This window comes from Spea bombifrons, chromosome 4, assembly GCF_027358695.1.
Source record: "Spea bombifrons isolate aSpeBom1 chromosome 4, aSpeBom1.2.pri, whole genome shotgun sequence".
In the NCBI taxonomy this organism is placed as follows: Eukaryota; Metazoa; Chordata; class Amphibia; order Anura; family Pelobatidae; genus Spea; species Spea bombifrons.
In genome coordinates, this window is record NC_071090.1 from 6,520,574 (window position 1) to 6,540,138 (window position 19,565).

Sequence of the window (19,565 nt, forward strand, 5' to 3'; positions counted from 1 at the left end):
ATAGCCATACCTGGGAACTTCTGGGCTCCGGCTACTCGGATCCTTCCCTTGCGGGACACAGCCAGGACTGCCCACTGACGTTGTGGGCGTTCCTGTTGACAGCAGCGGGAAACACCCCAATTTAAAGGAAAAATGTGTGGGGAGCGGGGCTCCCGCGACTCGGAGGATTCGGGTCTTGACCCGGAGAAGCAGCGCTTACCAGGCAATCTCCGGGTCAAACCCGGAGGGTTCCCAGGTATGTTGATAGCCCTGCTCCTCGTATGGTTTACCTCTCCCCTTGTCCACAGCTATCCCTATCCCCTCACAAAGCCACCCGCTCAGAAAGGGCAGAGCTTCAGGTAGCCTACCCTGGGAAGTCCCCAGGTATGTGTATAAGAAGCTTGTTTCCTACAGCAATCCATGGACTGTGTTCTGTGCGGCACCTTCGTAGTGTAAATCATGAGAATGTTAGTACGGAATACAGAAAGATATCGCAAACTCATTTTGCTGAGTATAAGAGGGACGTTTAGAGTTCCCAGGTCAGGTCCTCGAGGTCCCACATATTTACCCTGTATCAGCAAAGCCATGGCAGGTTTTAATAACATAAGAAAGATCCAGAAATGGTTATGGCTGGGATTTTGTGTAGTGCAACAACACCACCTGCTGTTCACAGAGCAGAAACCAAGTATGTTGGTTCTTATCGGCCATCAAATTCTAGAACGCTTTAAGGTCCTCTTATTTAACAGCATGGAAAAGTTACATTGTGTTCACAGAACAGAAAATACATTTTTAGTACAATAATAAATAGACCAAGCAGTGATGTATTCAGAGCCCACTGTGTCTCAAACCCATCTACTGGGCAAGGGGAGAGCTCAAAGATGTCTCTCGGATGTCAGGTAACCATCCGTGTCACATAAATGTGTTGGTTGTCCCTTCTGTGGCCGTATGATGGTGTAGTCAGTGACAAAGACAGAGAAACTTGGGAGGGCAGAACACACATGTGTGGCCGAGACAGACCACTACTCGGGGGCCACCGCATCTATGGTAAGAACCACCAGAAACGTGGCACTTGGATTTGGAAAACGAAAATTGTGACAAGATTTTCTATGCTGTGAAATACAGAAATGAGTGAATAAAAATATGCAACCGTATAAAGCGGAGAATAAATATTTGTCAAGTCAATAAAATGAAGTACCATTAAAGGCTGTTTATTCGGTTTATACAGTATTCACCGCCCGCGACACCTTTATGCATTACGGGAGATGTGTTTAGCCATTACAATCTCCAAAACAAAACTCTACAGACCTAATGCGATGAAACAACTAAGTAAATTAGAGATCTACATATAATTAATGTGGGGTTTTACTTAAAATCAGTAAATAGAGTGGACCTTCGGCAGGAGGTCTTCTCTAGGAGTCAACGTGTTCCTTGCATGCAATACCACACATGGTCCATTGGTGGGGCTGTTCCCTCAAGGCTAAGACAAACCTCTGATTACCATCGGTAGAGTAACAACAAAACTCAATCCAGGCTACAGAGTCAGAAAATAAAGACTTTTTTGTTGACAAAAAGCAGGTGATTACTATAAAAATATGTTGCGGGCCTTGGCCTTTTACTGGGAAAGAGGGATATTACTATCCTTTCTGAAAATCCCAAAAATGTTCCAGGTCTTCTCGGCTTTAACAAAATGAATCATTACAGTTAAGTTAGTGAGTCCTTCTTTGTGATCTATTATGGATGAAGAAACTTTGGAGGGGCCATGTTGTATTCAAATCACATTCATTCCAAAACAAAGTGATGACTCTGCTGAATTCTTAGAATCATGGAGACACCAGAAGTGATAGGACCTAAAACAGAACACTAACGAGCGGGTATGTTCTCCATGAGCCTATACAGAAACAGATTGACAAAGCTAAAAGCAACGTAAAGTGTCCATTGATAAAGCTACATCCCAGGTATGTCTACTGATAAATACTACAGGAATCCCAACAATGTTTAGAAAATGGCGCCCAAACCTATTGAGAACTCTTTGGATCGGTCTGTATGGTCTCAACCAAGCTAGTAAATCCTTTAGTCTGTCATATGATCTTTTCGGGGTATATATTCTGCTTTTCTATCCCATCTTTTAGGCAGAAGTGGGCAAAAGAGGAAGCTATGGGAGCCTTAAGTATCGATGGGCAATGGGCATCTAACCAGCTTTATCTAGATTAGAGCTGCCCAGCTTTTATGGAGGCAAGTCCAACTTCTAACAGCATGGGGCAGAATATTTTTTAATGATGTAGTCTATGGAACCAATGTGAATTCTTTTGAACATCAATACATTAAGACCACTGGCCTCCAGCTGAAGAGCCAAGAGTCTACACTCATGTCTAATATGAAGAGAGCCTACAAAACTCCATTAACCAAAATGAAATGGAAACCACTACCAACTGCCATATTCATATCGGTAGAGTCAACTGCCCTGTTCATACAAAGGCAGGTTGCTTACCACAATATGTCCGACAGCGTCCACAACACAAGTATCTCTTCTCTAATCACAAAAAAAAGTTTCCATGAGATAAATGCACCATGAACGATGTTGATGCATCGTAAAAATGTCTTATTAAACCTGACAGCGCTTTTACGCTTCCCTTTCCGAAAACATTCTGGAGGGTAATTAATTATTGCCAGAAAAAAAAAACTTTATTGAGCATATAATTATGATTAAGCCATGCCTAAAGCCTATTAATTAGAATTTATTAGTTTTTTTCTTAATTAATGACTTGCTTGCCTAATCTATTTTAGTTATGAGAAAAAAAGGTAATAAAAAGAAATACACATTAATACTTCTTTAAAGGAACAGTATATTACCCAAATATTTATTTTTAGTGTTAATGACTAATGAAATTCATTTATCATGGCCTCCAATACAGCTTACTTTAGATATTATCTCATTTAACTCTTCCCTTGGTGAATGGCATGTATGCTAGCAAAACATGTGCTGCTGTTACTCCCATTAACCGGAATGGGAGTGGTAGTGAGCATGCGCAAGTCCAATTGTTATTAACTCCAATAACAAAAGAATGGCTGCCCCAATATACAGTCGGAGTGGTAGAGTGTGTGAGTGAGTGGGATGTTGATAGGCGGTCCAATGAGAATTTGTCCAGTGTGCTAGATGGCCAGTCCGGGCCCGGAGTCTTAACTACACTATATGGATAAAAGTATTGGGACGCATGATCATTACACCAGCTTTGATGACATCACATTCTCAATACATAGACATTAATATGTGGTTGGTCCCCATTTGCAGCTATAACAGCTTCCACTCTTCTGGGAAGGCTTTCCACAACATTTTGGGGAGTCTCTGTGGGAGTTTTTGCCCCTTCATCCAGTAGAGTATTTGTGAGGTCCGGCACTGATGTTGGACAAGAAGGCCTGGGTCGCAATCTCCGTTCCAGTTCATCTCAATGGTCTTCGATGGGGTTAAAGTCAGAGCTCTGTGTGGTCGGTCAAGTTCTTCCACCTCAAACTCACCCAACCGTGTCTTTATGGACCTTGTTTTTTGCGCTGGGGCGCAGTCATGCTGGAATAGAAAAGGGTCTTCCCCAAACTGTTCCTACAAAGTCGTAAACGTCCAAAATGTCTTGGTATGTCCCCTTCACCATACTTCGGTATAAATAAGTCTGATATTATCCATTTACATTTTTGTTACATACCTGCAACTTATAATTTGTATATCATTTCATTCAAGGATTTTTTATGGACCCAATAGCAGCATATGCCGTAGAATTTGTTTAAAACCAAGAATCCCAGATAAGCATTGAAAACCATAAAGATTTGGTATAGACACTAAATTGTATATCATCAAACTTTTGAACAGTAGTGTAAGACAAAACGTTTAGGAAGTTGTTTTAATAAATTTATTATAATACTAAAAACAGTGTTGGCGACTTTCCCATTTTGAATGATTCCAGAACAAAGAACGCTTACATCATACTTGAACAAAAAAAATAAAAAAGCATAATTATTCTCAGGAGCTGAAATAAGAAATAGCTCACAGCGGTGGGCGTAATAAGCAGGATAGGCAATATTACTTTACTTTTTTATTTTTATAAAGTGTGAAAATTGCCAGGGTGAGCCTTTATATTGTCTGGAAAAAAAAAAGAGCGGTATGTTAGTGTTTTTAAAGTGTGAGACACTTTGCCTGACAGCTGGAAACACTTCTATTCCAATTATCCAGAGAAATCACATTTATTACTATTAGGGGAATAAAATTAATAGCTATATGCACATATATATATATATATATATATATATTAGGTTCTATAAGACCCTGCTGGGACAGGTGATGTCATATAAATAAGTGTAGGTTGTCGTATATATAACCGACAGGGTGCCTGCCTACGTTCATTTGACCTGGAAAGATTTAATCAAAAGGTTTACGTATAGTGCGAAAGAGATGTGGCCTTTGGCCAAAGTTGATGAATGAAGTTGATGAATGAAGGCCATTTGTCTGAGTTGCTTCTGGGGAGATGACAAGCCAAATTTGTGTTTTCTATTCCAATAAATTCCACTTTTTAAAGGTGTGTGAGTTTTTTAAGTGACTTTTTCAAATAGTTGCAGGGCTCAGCTTTGAGTGGAGATCAGAAAGCAGATGTGTGCCCACCAAAGAGTCACTGATCACAGGCAGATACTGATGGCCCTCCTGCCTGCGAAGCCCAGGTCAGGGGCCATGCTTGTCCTTACTTAAAGGTTTGTCTGCTCAGAATAGGTGTATTGCGATCCAATGTAACCCCTAAAAACATCTCAACATTTCAGATGACCAGGATGTCCCTTTGGGAGCCAATATTTATAGCTGAATAAAGTATCAAACCAGGGAGTTGATCCAGGGGTCCTCTAACGGTTGACCGTTCTTATTGATAAGTCTATTCTGAGCCCAAATTTTAAATTTCATTTAAGACCTAGGACCCCTGATCTTTTTTTTTAAGTGCTAGGCAGATAAGAACCATTGGGCCCATTTAGTCAGCCATGTTTTCCTGATGTAGAGACTCAAACCTTAATCAGTCCTTGGTCTTGCCTCTAAGGTGCGTTGCTGCTTAATGGGACAGTTACGAGGGTTCTGATCTCCCCAACAAGGCCACTTACACTAGGAAGGACAGTTTCGAATAAGCACAGCTTCCATAGTAGTAGTTTTAGTTGGAGATGTCATGTCCTGGCACTCAACGTTGAGGATGGTGGCCATGGAGGGTGCGCTGGCCTGCGTCAGGCCTAGGGAAGCACGCAAGGTTACCGCCGCTGCCAGGGATGATATAATTATTTAACACTTATCGCTCAGCCTTTGGAATCTTGAGTTAAGTTGGAGTACATACAGATGATTGCGCTTGTCCACTTCAGTAGATCTTACTAAGTGACGTTGGGACTAAACATAAGCGATAATGGGATAAAGAACTGGCGAAGGAGACCATAATGAAATGAGTGGGGATGGAAGACAGGACTACTATCCTGTTTTATAAGCCAATGGAACTCCTGCCTTAGATTAGGTTCCGATTTTATCATTACCTAAAGGAAGCATGTGCCTTGTTACTCGATGGGAGCCACTAGATGTATACAGCAATAAATAATAGACCTTCTGAAACCTAATGGAACCGAGTGGATTTTTTTCACCTGATACAATATTCTTCTCAATGCACTGCGCAATCGGATAAATAATTATCAATCGGTTGCAAAATAGCATTAACCCCTTAAGGACAATGGGCGGTCCCTAAACCCATTGAAAACAATGCATTTTGAGCCCGTACACGTACGGGCTTTGTCATTAAGGGGTTAAAAAGCGTCTGTAAACTCCCATCCAACATTTGAAGGAACCTAAAAACCTAAATGAAGAAACGAATAAAACATAAAGATTACGGCAGCGACCAAAACGGTTAAAATAGTGGAACAAAAACGAAGCTAAAGTCTACGATCTGAGAGAATACAAAAGAATTATTGCCAGCGATCTGGAGAAAATGTCCCTTTTTACTAGGTGGGCTCTGGTATCCATTTCTTCCACATTCCCAAGTATTCCTCTTGACCCTGTCGACGAGTTATACTTTATTCACCGCGTATAATAAAGATCGCTTTAGAATGATAGAAGTGTTTTCTTTACCTGAATGCAATATTAACCCCTTAAGGACAATGGGCAGTCCCTAAACCCATTGAAAACAATGCATTTTGAGCCCGTACATGTACGGGCCTTGTCATTAAGGGGTTAAATCTGTCTAACGCTCGGGATTGCTCCGCTATATCATTTTTACCGCCTGCCACCGGAAAACCATATCTTTGAAGGCAAAGAAACAAATCCTGCTATATCTCCGCGTTCGTGGCATCCATCTCCGTTCCCGGGCCTCGCGTTGCCGTCTAGGTATTAAACGTTAATCCATGAAATTGCTTTTAGGAATTTATGAAACCGCTAGAATTTCTGTAAATAAGTAGCAAAAAAAACCCTGTATTGGGTAGTTTCGGCTAAGCGTGCTTTTTGAGTATTAAAGGTACAATAAGTGGTACGCTTTCTTTTTTTTATTAACTTTTTTTAAAAAATAAAACTGGACTCCTATAGAACTTTTTCTTATCATAATTAAATTGATTTATATGAAATTCCTGTGAATTTGGCAAATATAGGCTTAAAGGGACAGTAAACTCAAACATTTTATTCAATATAGTTTTATATTTTATTTTTTTTTTAAAAAACCCAAATGCCTCCATTCTTTACCCCTACTACAAGGGAATAGTGAAAATAGTAATAGTATTAGAATGAACAATATACAAAATTGATAATACATTAAGACACATTGAGATATACTAGTATTGAAAGAGTCTGTTAGGACTGTTGGCAGCTATGGTTAAAGGGGCTAGAGAAAGGGCATTATGTACACCACCAGGGCATCTACAGTGGTGGGCACTGGAGTTCTGTATTACAGCGATGGGAACGAGGCACATCGTGGCTCCCTATCAGCATCCTAGCGGGGGGGTTGACAATATTGTCCGATAAATGCACCGTAGGCGATTGTAGGCGATTTTTTTTTGGAATGCTGCTAAGGCAGGCAAACTGGATTTCACCTCTCTGCTGGGGTAATTATTGAAGCAAGGCAAATGTGACTGTAGCCAAAAGTCACCGAACAATTAGATGTGAATTCATTTTTGTTTTTCCCAATCCAGTGAACCGACTTGTTTTTCTTTGTTAGAGGGGACACTTTAACCCCTTGAGGACAATGGGCGGCCCCTAAACCCATTGAAAACAATGCATTTTGAGGTCATGAAGGGGTTAATGCATATGAGAGGACCATTTATGTGGCGTCCACCTTGCAAGTGAATGGACGGATTCTGTATTTGCCCCATTTCCCTGACCCCTTCCAGATATCCGCCGTGTAGAAGATGTCCAAACATGTTATATACAGTACTTACCATCTGTCAGACCGCCATGCGCATGCACTGAAAGTGATACCTTTGCTTTCAATAGCAGCGCTTCCCTGCTACTGACTGGCTGCTTCAATCGGCCAATCCGGGTTGGCACCTACTCACATATTTTTTTCATAGATCTGAATATTTCAGTAAAGTTAGCAATACTTTACTTATGAACTCTGCTGATTCCATTTCCACGGGGCTGCCTCCTGCGAAGAGCATCAGCAAACGTCAGGCTGTTAGGACTGCTCCAGGAAATCTGGGATAATTAGCAGGTATGGACAAGTGGCTCCGCAGAGTTATTCCATACATACTACAGGGCTTATTTTTATCAGTGCTTTTTACTTTGTATTTTAAATTCCTATATTACCCGGTATATTCATACGCCCTCTAAATAACTTTTCTCAAAGCCCGACGGAGACGCCGCTCGCTCGGCCGCGCATGTGACAAGGTGACCCGCCGCTGAATGATTGATAAGATATTTAGACGATTGCTGCTTCTTGCTACCTGAGGCTGGCAGTTTTGCAAAACAGGTTGTTTTGCAGAAATTTGCTTGTTCTTGTCTTTTTTTTCATCCCATCATATAATTTGTATTGACCCTGTAAGTGCCAGAGGGGTAAACAAAGCATTGGTCAACCTTCCGTCTGAAAACGTAGGGGGCGTAATGATGCAATAATGATGTAATAAGAAACATATTTAAAGCAACTATTATTGGCTTAATTACACCGGAAAAAAGAGAACTGCTAAAACTTTGATAGGATCGTGACTTAAGTTTTACATGTCTTACAAATCTCTAAGTAAATCAATCATTTGGATTATTTTAACCCCTGATGACATGGATTTATGTATTAGCCTCTACCACTTCTGCTGGGAGGCTGTTCTGTTTAGTTGTACAATCCAAATGGTATAGGATCAGCACAGCTCTACATAACGTCAAATGATAAGTAAGTGGGTTCAAGTCCTAGCATGGGGTCTTTAGGGTGTGGATGATCATAGCAACATAGACCATCACTGGCCTTCAAGGGGTTAACAAAAAAAAACCTGGAGTTAATTAACTACTAATGAATATTAATGGGTATAAATAGAGGTGATGAGAGGTGTAGGAATTAAGTCCTCGCTCAGATTGTGTGGTAGGATTTTGGGGGTGTAGGAAATACAGGTATGTATGATGTAATAGGGTGTCATTTGTTCTCAGCACTCTGTTATCTAATGTTTATTTATCATTTGTTTTTTTTTATGGTGTCCGTGTTGCTGTCTAGGTTGTTAGGTGAATCTGTGCACGTTTTATTTTTCCTCCTCGCTGCATGTGATCCTGTTGCACATATGGTATATGTTCTGGGCATTAATGTCTATGATATATAGTTAGTGGGTTCTAAAGAAAAACTTTACCGTTCTTACTTCGGGCCACAACATAAACTGTAGCATTAACTATTTAAGTGAGGTCTAAATCCTTATATATATTTTTTTATCTTTATCCTTACTCTTTTAGCCTAGTACTATAATATATCGTGGCCCATAGAAATACCCTTATGTTTCAAAGAGCCGGAGCTGTGTATGTTTCCACAGGCACTCTGCTTTGTTGCTGCCCCCCCCCCCCGAAGGGGCCAGTCCCCTTGTCTATTCATAGCTGTTATGTATAAAAGCGATTTATATTTTAATAGATGGCTTCAGTAGGATACTGATGCTCATACCCAGCCCGTGGAATAGATGCGTAGAGTGGGAACTGGGGGACAGAGGCAGAATCTGGGATGCAAAGTGAAGCTGTCTACGGAAAGCGCACCAAAGGAATCCAGTAGGGGTGTAAAGGGACAAAGTACCTTTATAGGCATCTGTTATGCACAGGATCCAAACTTACTTCTGGTTGTGACCCTGAGACATTGAATTGAAGCAATCTGGGTCACAAACGCTCCTCGCCCCTTGTTAATGGGGTTATTTAGAAAGGGGCATTGTTGCTTTGTGGTTATCGCACGGCAACCAGTTGAGTTTATTTTTTATAACTTGTCGCAAATGCTCTTTATTTAGAGCAAAATGTCTTCTAGTTATATAGGACCAAAAAAATGCACACAGAACGTCTTACAGTCCATACATTTGCAGGTTCTGCCAGAACTAGAGTAAACGGACTAGGTCGACCCGATACATTGGGTAGATCGGGCCCGGCTTACACCGTAGATCTTGGGGATGCTGTCCTGAGGCATTAGCTGTCGGTGCCTTCTCCTAAAGCGATGGCTGCAGCCTTGAAGTTTAGGGTAAGGGGGCGGGGATGGGCTGGGCTTGAGGTGCCCTTGTAGAGCTGTCCTTGGAGGGGATTGAGTGAGGTGATGGGGTGTGTCCCAATCACAATGATGTAACCACGACTACAGGGACTAAACGAAGACGCCGGCCCCTCCTCTGCTTCACTCTGCCTGCCAGAACTTCGAGATACAGCAGGATCCTCCGCAGCAAAGCCTTCTCTGCAACGTACGTATCGGCTGCCGGCACCCATAAAGCCTCAGCCTTCCTAACCACTGGCTACTGCAGCCCTGAAAGGGTTAACCCTGCGAGCCTGCTATGTTGCGTAAGCCTGCAAGGCGAAAGAGGAAATGCACGGCTTCTAATGGCTGTGCTACAATTTCTGTTCATAACCCGGTGACTGGGGAGGGGGGGGTTAATGGTGCCTTCTGCTGTTAAGTGCTGCGCATGATGGGATTGGTATTCTTCATCAGCGGCGTAGATCTCTAGAATAAGGACCAGCGCTGACCCGTGTGACCCTGACATCCTTCTGGCCGGCTGTGTGCTGCTATGCGGGCAGGTCGGGTTATCCAGTAATGGAACAGATGGCGCGCCATCAGATCTGTTTATCTTATCTCTATTTGTATTTTTTGCCATTAAGTAGCAATTCATCTAAAACGTAATGTAACACTATTCGGAATACGCAGATGCCTGGGTGACGGCCAAAAGCTACCTGTACAGAAATCTAGTATATTTATATATAATATTTTACCGAAAGGGTGCGAGGAGAGCCTGTAGCTTGTTAGAAATGGGTAATAAAAAAAAAAAAAAAAAATGGGACGGGCCTTTGGCTGTAAGAATTCCATGTAGCTGGAGTAGGGCCAACATCCACCCACAAGCAGGCTTTATGCGAGTCCCTGGCTGCGTCTAACGTGCTCTCAAAGGGCTTCTACAATGGCTCTCGCTGTGAAAGTAATAGGTTGTCTGCTAGACGTACAGACTCATAGCTGGAGATCCAGTCATTAACTCCTAGGAATCATTGCTGCACAAAAAGGGGTTAATGTGTATATAAAGGGGACGTATTGACAAAGAGGGTGGTGGATAGAGGGAACAGCCTCCCAGCAGAAGTAGCGATTAGATGTGCACGGGAAAGGCACAAAGGTATTCTTAATGTAAAACAGGACAAAGGACACAATAAGGTCTGTCTTTACACCACGAAAAATGGGCAGAATGGGTCTTATCCGCTAAGTCAGACCACTATGCAACGACCCTGTTTCCCTATACCTCTTGTCGAGGGTTAAAAATCCAACTGATATAGATTTGAAATATTCCATGCTAAACTTTCTTGCTGGGTAAAGTCTTTTTGGTACTGAAACGGTTAAATTACTTGATCTTCATTGGTAACTCTGTATGTGACGGGCTGCAGTCTCGTAATGGATTCCACTGTTACTCTCTTGGTTAAGTGGGTGTGTGAGGTTTTGCAACCTTCTCTTTTTATCACCGTATGTGTAACACTTGCCTTTATGACAAATACTGAGTGTTCGGGAATTTCGTCGTATGTACTCCTCGACCATTTCCTCTCATGACGCTGGGTTAATGTGGCGAACAGGAAGAGCTAATGAGACCTTATAATGTTCTAGCAGACTATTGTTAAACCAAGAATGAGTTTTCAATTGGTAAAAATCTTAACCTATTTATGAAATTATGGAAAGGGGATAAACTGTACATTTTCCAGCTTCTGAAAAACAGCCTTGATGGTTGGCCTGTCTTAGACGTCTTATAGAAAAGCTTTCTACAGCGCTATGCTGGAAATGGAAGGTCTCCTCTCCCCAAAATTCTATTCTATTTATTGGTTTTGGTCAAACTGTTGAATGTGGCCATTCATGGGTTTTGGCATGGCTACAGTCCGGTTTGGCCTTGGGATGATACTGCTTCATGAATTTGTCCCAAACAGCACCTGCTAGAGAACTTTCCTACTGACTAATGGAATGGGACAGATCTTGGGGCATCCTAAAAGTGTTTCAAGTCATACAAACATTGAAAGCTAAAACCAATTGTGGGTTTCTTAATGGTAGAAAGTGGTGCTTTCTAGGCCAAGCAGAAACTGGGGATGTGGGGAATAAATGTTGGACTTAAGAAGAGTAGTGTTCAACATCTTGGTAACGAGAAACCAGTGGTTCTTGCCCACTTTGTCATGGTAGCTGCATAGGATGCAACGTTCAATATCTGACCCGGGAAATGTTTGTCTTTAAACTTGCTGGAGTAGGTCTGTACAGCCTAGTCCTAGAGTATGCTTCTGCAGATTTTGGGGAGCTACTCAACAGTAACTTGGCTGCACAGTTCTCCAGGACCTCATTGGACTCTAATACAGCATGGCCCATAGGCATGCTCTCAGATGAGATTTGCACCAGGCTGACAATTTTTGTTCCGGAATAATTGCCGACGTTTGAAAGCCTTGCATCTAATGGGATGTTTCTGCTGCTGAGACCATAATGGTCTGTTGGTGGTAACAGAGATGAGACTCAAGCTCTTGGTATTTTTAAAACTGGTGCATAGTTTCCATCAAGTGTTGAAGTGTATCATGCTACAGAAGTGCAGCTGCAAGATTGCGTTATAAGATAGGGTATTATAGGAGAGTCCTTGTCTCCAAATGCACATACCAGAAATATATTGACCCAGTGTTGAGAATTTCATAAGTAGCCCCTCTGCACCTAAAAATACAGGGTGGGGGGGGTATGAATCCCTGATTCTGACAAGGAGCATCAATGGCTGCGCTAGAGGTTTCAATGGTCAACAATCCCACAGTGTCTGGTCTTTGGGTAAATTGTGCATGTATGCCTGGTGGGGAGATGCCTTGATGCGACCAGAAAGGTAACCCTCATTGTCCTTGCAGGTCACCATGGCTTCCGTTCAAGAGAAACTGATCACCTCTGTTACCAAGGACAAGGCTGCTGCGCCATCAAACAAGATAACAATAGTGGGAGTTGGACAAGTCGGTATGGCCTGTGCTGTCAGCATCCTTCAGAAGGTATGTGCCAAATATAGCTCTGCTGTAGGAGACAAATCCCGCGCGCCTGACTCTTCTGTTAGCCAAAGGCTTTTTCAAGGGCAACTCTCGCTAGGACGTCCGTCTGCTTATGCTCGAATATCATGCGTTGCTGCGATTAGCTTAAACCAAGCGTGAATGTGTCCTTCAAAACTGGGGTGGGGGGGTAGTAAAGTATTCAATATTGCACAGTGGTAAAGTCAACTCTGAATAACCCTCTGGTGTAATTACTACTACTGACTTAGAGGGCCATCATGCTTAAACTGAGTTAAGAATGACTTAAAAGACCAGCTGGGGGGGGGTGGAAGGTCTAAGTTAAATTAGATGCAACAGGGAGACTGCTGAATAAAGCTGTTGGGTCATACAAAAAAAAAAAACACTGGGGACATTACTTTTTCTTAATTACCCAAATGGAAACTCGTGGGTCCAGTAACATTAGCCTGTGCCTTCTGACGAAGGATGACACATTTAATGTTTGTTGGTAGGACCTGGCTGATGAACTCGCTCTAGTTGATATCTTGGAGGATAAGCTGAAGGGTGAAATGATGGATCTTCAGCATGGAAGCCTTTTCCTTAAGACCCCCAAAATTGTGGCAGATAAAGGTAGGTTTACGGTCAAACATCTGGATCTTGTAGCCTGGTTTGGACATGATTTAACTCCTAGCTTCTAAGCGATGGAACGCAAACTTTTTTTAAAAATGGAAAAATTAATGTAATTGAATAAAATACTCTGGTGCCTGAAATCTGCTCTGTGTAGGGTAACTTCTTTTTCTATTCCCTGCAGATTATTCTGTAACGGCTGGCTCTAGAATTGTAGTGGTGACTGGTGGAGTCCGTCAGCAGGAGGGCGAGAGCCGTCTTAATCTGGTTCAGAGGAACGTCAATGTCTTCAAATTTATCATTCCTCAGGTTGTGAAATACAGCCCTGACTGCATCATCATTGTCGTTTCCAACCCAGGTACGTCTAACTTCCATACCCCGTTAATTGGATGTGCTTTATGGCTACTATATCGAAGCATCTTGCTTGCCAGAGGATGTAGTCTGGATTACTGAATCCAGTGTAGGGTTTTAAGGGACACTTGCAGGCATTAAGCCAGGCCATTTGTCTAATTATAGGAGGTCTGTATTCCCAATTTAAATGGGTTTTATGGGAGTGCATGAGTGGTGCTTACTCGGTAAGCAGCAAGATTAAACATCACATTATCAAATTTGGAGGTGTTCCAAACTACCTGGGATTTCAGCAAAACTGGTCTGAGAAGAGCCTGCATTATTGATCTTTTCTCTCAAAATGAGATCTGACGTGGAGGATAATTTGGTTGACCTGATGCTGAACGGAATACCTAAGTAGGCCATGGAATAAATCCATAACCTTAGTAGGCAACTGGTTGCAATGAGTTTAGTAAATGAAAAGGACCAAATGTTTAAGGGTCACCCTGGTTGTTTTGGTCTTAATATTCTCACATAAACATCTTGTCTAGTGGACATCCTGACCTATGTCACCTGGAAACTGAGTGGCCTCCCCCAGCACCGTATCATTGGAAGCGGCACCAATCTTGATTCAGCAAGATTCCGTTACCTGATGTCTGAAAGGCTTGGAGTCCATGCCTCCAGCTGCCATGGTTACATTTTGGGAGAGCATGGAGATTCCAGTGGTAAGAATTACGCCTTCATATGCCATCTGAGATCTGTAAACTTGACCTCAAGTGACCATGGGACATTATTTTTATCCTAGTGGCTGTTTGGAGTGGTGTCAATGTGGCTGGTGTCTCTCTTCAGTCCCTTAATCCTGAACTTGGTAGCGCCCAGGACAGTGAAAACTGGAAAGAGGTTCACAAGCAAGTAGTTGACAGGTAAATCTTTGTTCAACATCTGTGGCTAGCTTTTTTTAGAAGACATATTTGGCAGGTGTATTGCCACCACGGTGACAAGCCAGCTTGTATGACTGGATCATAAGTCGGTCAAGCATTTCTAGATTCTGATTCTATATTACACGGGCGCAAGCTTGGTATAAATATCAGCATTTTGTAATGTTCCCTCTAGTGCCTATGAAGTGATCAAACTGAAGGGATATACCAACTGGGCTATTGGATTCAGTGTTGCTGATCTGGCAGAATCTATTGTGAAGAACTTGAGCAGGGTCCATCCTGTATCTACCATGGTTAAGGTAAATTTCAACATGGTCTGGCAAAAACAAAAGTTGATACTGGGGGTTTGATTTAAGGGAACATGCATTTTGTTTCCCCCCCCCCCTCTAAAACTACTGTTCTGTGTCTTAGGGCATGTATGGCATTGAGAATGAAGTGTTCCTGAGTCTTCCAAGCATTCTCAATGCTAATGGCCTGACCGGTGTCATTAACCAAAAGTTAAAGGATGATGAAGTCGCCCAATTGCAAAAGAGTGCAGAAACCTTGTGGAACATCCAGAAGGATTTGAAGGACCTATAAACCTTGACTCTAACATCAATGGTCTTTAATCTTGTTGTACACTTGTTTCTAGAAAATGGCTGTCAGAATAAAAAGTTGTGACCATAAACCACTTGTGTCTTTAAGCGACGTAATGTTCCATGTAGGAAACATACATAGCCAGTTTCCCCTATAGGACAATAAAAGGGGTAAGTTATCAATATATTGAGTTGAACAAAATGTAGGTATTTGCCTGTCTCAAGGACTCTTCAACTGCATCTGCTGAGAAGCTTATTGTAACATGGGAGTAGCATTCCCTTTTTAAAGCATTTAACATATTAGGAAATCCATGCACAAAATACCATATTTGCTTGATTTATAAGACAAGACATTTGATCGTTTTTCAAACTATCTGAAAAATACCCATTGTCTTACATTCGAGGTAGTCCTCTAATCGGACCTCAAATGTAGACCTCTAAGATCCAGATCCCCTGCAGCGCTGCAGGAGACCCGGATCCTCCCCTCTGGCAGCTGGTGGGAGTCAAATACAGTACTTTGGCTAGGGTGGAAAAGTTATGGCATGGAATATTAAACTTGGCTCACATCTAATGGCAAAACCTAGCCCATGCTGGTCAGTTGCCCCATTTCTGTGGGCTGCTGTTAACTTGGCACCATGTATCAAAACAATCACTGTTTGCAGGGTTGAGAGATGTCAAGATGACTCCACACTAACATCACGCTGCTAGAATCACCTAGAAGGTCTAAACTTTCAGTTGTTGGGAAGAATGCTATGGCAGGTTCTCAATGTTTGAGCTGCCCTATGGACCATACCAGGAAACTGTTCTTACCCTAGTCAATGTGTGTCTGGGCAGCTTCTTGGGGCTACAAAGACTAGAGTTGACTCCTCTGTTAAATTGTAGCCATCCCAACAGGTGCTTTTCTTATGGCTAATTGGTTAACATCACTGCTTCAATACAGACAACTTAATCCAGAAGATCTGTAACTATATCCCCCAGCTTCCCAGTATATCACACTAGGACAGTGGGCGTGATATTTTTTTTTTCTCTCCATACATTAACAGCATAGCATCCTATCTGCAATACATGGGTTTGTCACATGATGCCCTTTTTCGTCCTGAAATTGCCCAGTAGCTGCTGCAAGCTATTACACAAACATTAACTTTATAATGATGTTTGTGCAGTCACGCTGTAGAAATTAAGCGAACAAAGCCCTTTTGCTTACCTGACAGTTCCTCCAGGATTCCTTTCTATTGCTCCGTACTCAGCTGGGTATATAATCGCTGTCGGATCATCGCTATCAGGTGCAGGAGGTGTACATCAGTCAGTATATAACTAAAGCGGCTTTATTCACTTAATCACCGTACCTGGGAACTCTCCAGGTTTGACCCGGAGATTGCCGGGTGAAGCACCGCTTCTCTGGGTCAAGGGGTCTTAAATGCCCTGCTCCCCACCCATTTTCCCTTTAAAAGGGGGTGTTTCCCGCTGCCGTCAGCTCCCACCGCCATCAGCTTGAACTCCCACCAACGTCGGAGGGCAGTCCTGGCCGCGTCCCGCAAGGGAAGTCTCCGGGTAGCCGGAGACCCTAAGTTCCCAGGTATGTTAATCACCTTGGAAAGTAAGTAAGGTTTGTTTCCTCAATTAATAAGAACAGAAACCACACACTTCAAAGACCACCGTTTCGTTGTCCCAATCACTCTACTGCATCCCAATCCAGGTGGTGCACTTTTAAATGTCATCTCCACTCTAAGGGATGGCACCAGCCTGAGCGGGCATCCGAAGCACCTGATATTACTGCCACAAATATAGATCAAATCTTACAGTAAGTACTTAACGCAGAGTTCTTAACTCCGGGCCTGTTGAGCAAACCACTTTCACAGGCAGATCAAGGGTGCGTGAGAAATCGCATGATGAATAGAAATAAGAGTTGCCTCTTTTACCACAAATATAGCATTCATATACACGATACTGTTCAAAAGTTTGGGGTCACTTAGAAATGTCCTTGTTTTTGAAAGAAAAGCTAATATTGTGCATTAACCCCTTGATGACAATTGCCGGTCCGGGCACGTCACTCAAAATCGTGACGATTATGACAATTGACGTGCCAGGACCGGCACGTCTTTAAACGGGTGAAAAAATCGATCCGTGATCGATTTTTTCACTCAAACGGTGTTGCTCTAATGCCTCGACATCGAGGCATTGAGCAACACCAAAAAAAACATTCACGGCCCCCCCCGATCGCTCCTAGGAGCAAAAAAAAAAAATGTTTGAAAGACTGCACGTCTTTCAAACATGGCGATCGCGAGTCGCTTCCTTTGCTTAGCTGGTGTTGCTAAGATGCCTCAGTATCGAGGCATCTTTGCAACACCTGTTTAGCAAAGGAAGCGACTCGCGATCGCTTCCTAAATGCTTAACTTACCTTCCCGGTGCCGGTGTCTTCGAAACACACGCGGTGTTTCAAGATGGCGGCGCCCATCAAGCCGGGGGGCGGAGCCTGCTGACATCATCGGGGGGGGGTTGCTGGATGTCATGGACATCCAGTGAATAGCACCCCTAGTGGTCAGATCACTCATAAGAGTGATCATTATTTGCTAAATCAAAGGCAATGTTTTCTAAACATTGCCTTTGATCAGTATTGGATCTGCCTCCCTCCCTCACTTGCTTCTAGTGAGGGAGAGAGACAGATCAGTGTGTATTCCCAATAAAATATATATATATATATATATATATATATATTGATCCAAAGGCTCTTATAAGAGCCACCCATTTAATATTAACCCCTTCATTGCCATTGATCACTGCATAAACAGTGATCTTGCATAGTGGCAATTGTTTTTGGGGGTTTTTTTTTTTTTACTTTTTTTTTTACTTTTTTGTAGGTTTTTTATTTTTATTAGGACCATTAACCCTTTCCTTCCCCACTATTTTTGCTGCAATTGTTACCATGCAGCGGTATACGGCTGAGGAGGCATGTTCCAAATGTGGCCCTTTTGCCCCCAAACAATCTGACAAACCCATGCATGTGGGGTATCAATGTACTCAGGAGATGTTGCTGGACACATATCGGGGTGTTGTGTGACAGCAACATATACCAGGAGCTGTAATTTCACACCTGAAGTACAAAGTATGTGAAAAAAACACCAAAAACAATTACTATCACAAACTTTGACAAGGGTTGGTGGTAGGATTAGTGCATGGAAAGGGTTAAACTATCAGCATCTAAAATACCCTGGGGTGTCTAGTTTTCAAAAATATATGGTTTGGTGGGGTAAATTTAATTTGCTGGCTTCAAAGATGCCCCAAATACCACATAGAGACAGAATTACCAGATTCAGAGAAAAATGGTTTTGAATTAGCAAAACGCTACTTGTACTTATTGCCCCATAACGTGTAGAAGAAAGCAAAAAAACATAAAAACATTGGGTATTTCTAAACTCGGGACACATAGTAGAATCTATTTAGCAGGTTTTTTCAGTAGTTTTTTATGATGAATAAAAGATTTTTCAAATAAAAGTGAGAAAATGTGTTTTTTTTTTCAATTTTTCGTCATATTTTAATATTTTTATTATAGGAAATTACATCATATGAAAAAAATTTTGGTGTCTGAAGAAAGCCCTTCTTGTCCTGAAAAAAACAATATATAACTTGTGTGGGTTTAGTAAATGGGTTAAGAGAAAATTACAGCTAAACACAAACACCGCAGAAACGATAAAACAGCCATTGTCACGAAGGGTACAAAAAGGAAAATCAGCCTTTGTCACGAAGGGGTTAAAATAACATGAAATGGATCAGAAATCCAGCGCAGACAGGGCTAATGTAAACGTCTATTAAAGCTGGAAACGGTTGATTTTCAATAAAATATCTTCATCGGCATACAGAGGCCCTTTTATCACTCCCATCACTCCCGTGTTCCAGTAGCCCTTTATCACTCCCATCACTCCTGTGTTCCAATGGCCCTTTATCACTCCCATCACTCCTGTGTTCCAATGGCCCGTTATCACTCCCATTACTCCTGTGTTCCAATGGCCCTTTATCACTCCCATCACTCCTGTGTTCCAATGGCCCGTTATCACTCCCATTACTCCTGTGTTCCAATGGCCCTTTATCACTCCCATCACTCCTGTGTTCCAATGGCCCGTTATCACTCCCATCACTCCTGTGCTCCAATGGCCCGTTGTGTTCGCTGATCCGAGTTTAAGTTTAAAAGGCTAATGGTTGGAAAACCCTTTTGCAATTACGTTAAGGCTAGACATTTCCTAGTTTTGGTAGTAATATTATATATATACCTCACTACCATTGGCCAATAATTACAGACTATACAAGTATGGTGGGACATCTCTTTTAAAAACGTTACTGAATGGTCTCAGAGTCGATTCATTCTTTTTTGCTTATTTTTAACCCTCAAAAACGAACGCTGACGGTGCCGCACAACAATTTCATTCGTGTAGCTAAATGATAAGAAAAGAACAGCGTGACGATATCGCTGGCCACACAGCC

The 19,565-nt window shown here is 42.2% G+C and overlaps 1 protein-coding gene across 2 annotated transcripts in view; it reads left to right on the forward strand.

Moving 5' to 3' along the window:
* Positions 1-15,181, forward strand: part of LOC128492910 (L-lactate dehydrogenase B chain) — a 205,075-nt gene extending 189,894 nt beyond the window's left edge. Inside the window, exons 1-8 of one of the 2 annotated variants that reach the window (XM_053465670.1) lie at positions 9,738-9,852; positions 12,497-12,631; positions 13,135-13,252; positions 13,434-13,607; positions 14,128-14,301; positions 14,382-14,499; positions 14,690-14,813; positions 14,926-15,181. In XM_053465670.1, coding sequence (XP_053321645.1) covers positions 12,503-12,631; positions 13,135-13,252; positions 13,434-13,607; positions 14,128-14,301; positions 14,382-14,499; positions 14,690-14,813; positions 14,926-15,093 — 1,005 coding nt within the window. In that variant the 5' untranslated portion in view covers positions 9,738-9,852; positions 12,497-12,502 and the 3' untranslated portion in view covers positions 15,094-15,181. Of the gene's footprint in view, positions 1-9,737; positions 9,853-12,496; positions 12,632-13,134; positions 13,253-13,433; positions 13,608-14,127; positions 14,302-14,381; positions 14,500-14,689; positions 14,814-14,925 lie in introns of those variants that run through there. The other variant, XM_053465671.1, reaches the window with a different exon arrangement.
* Positions 15,182-19,565: the final 4,384 nt, after the last annotated feature.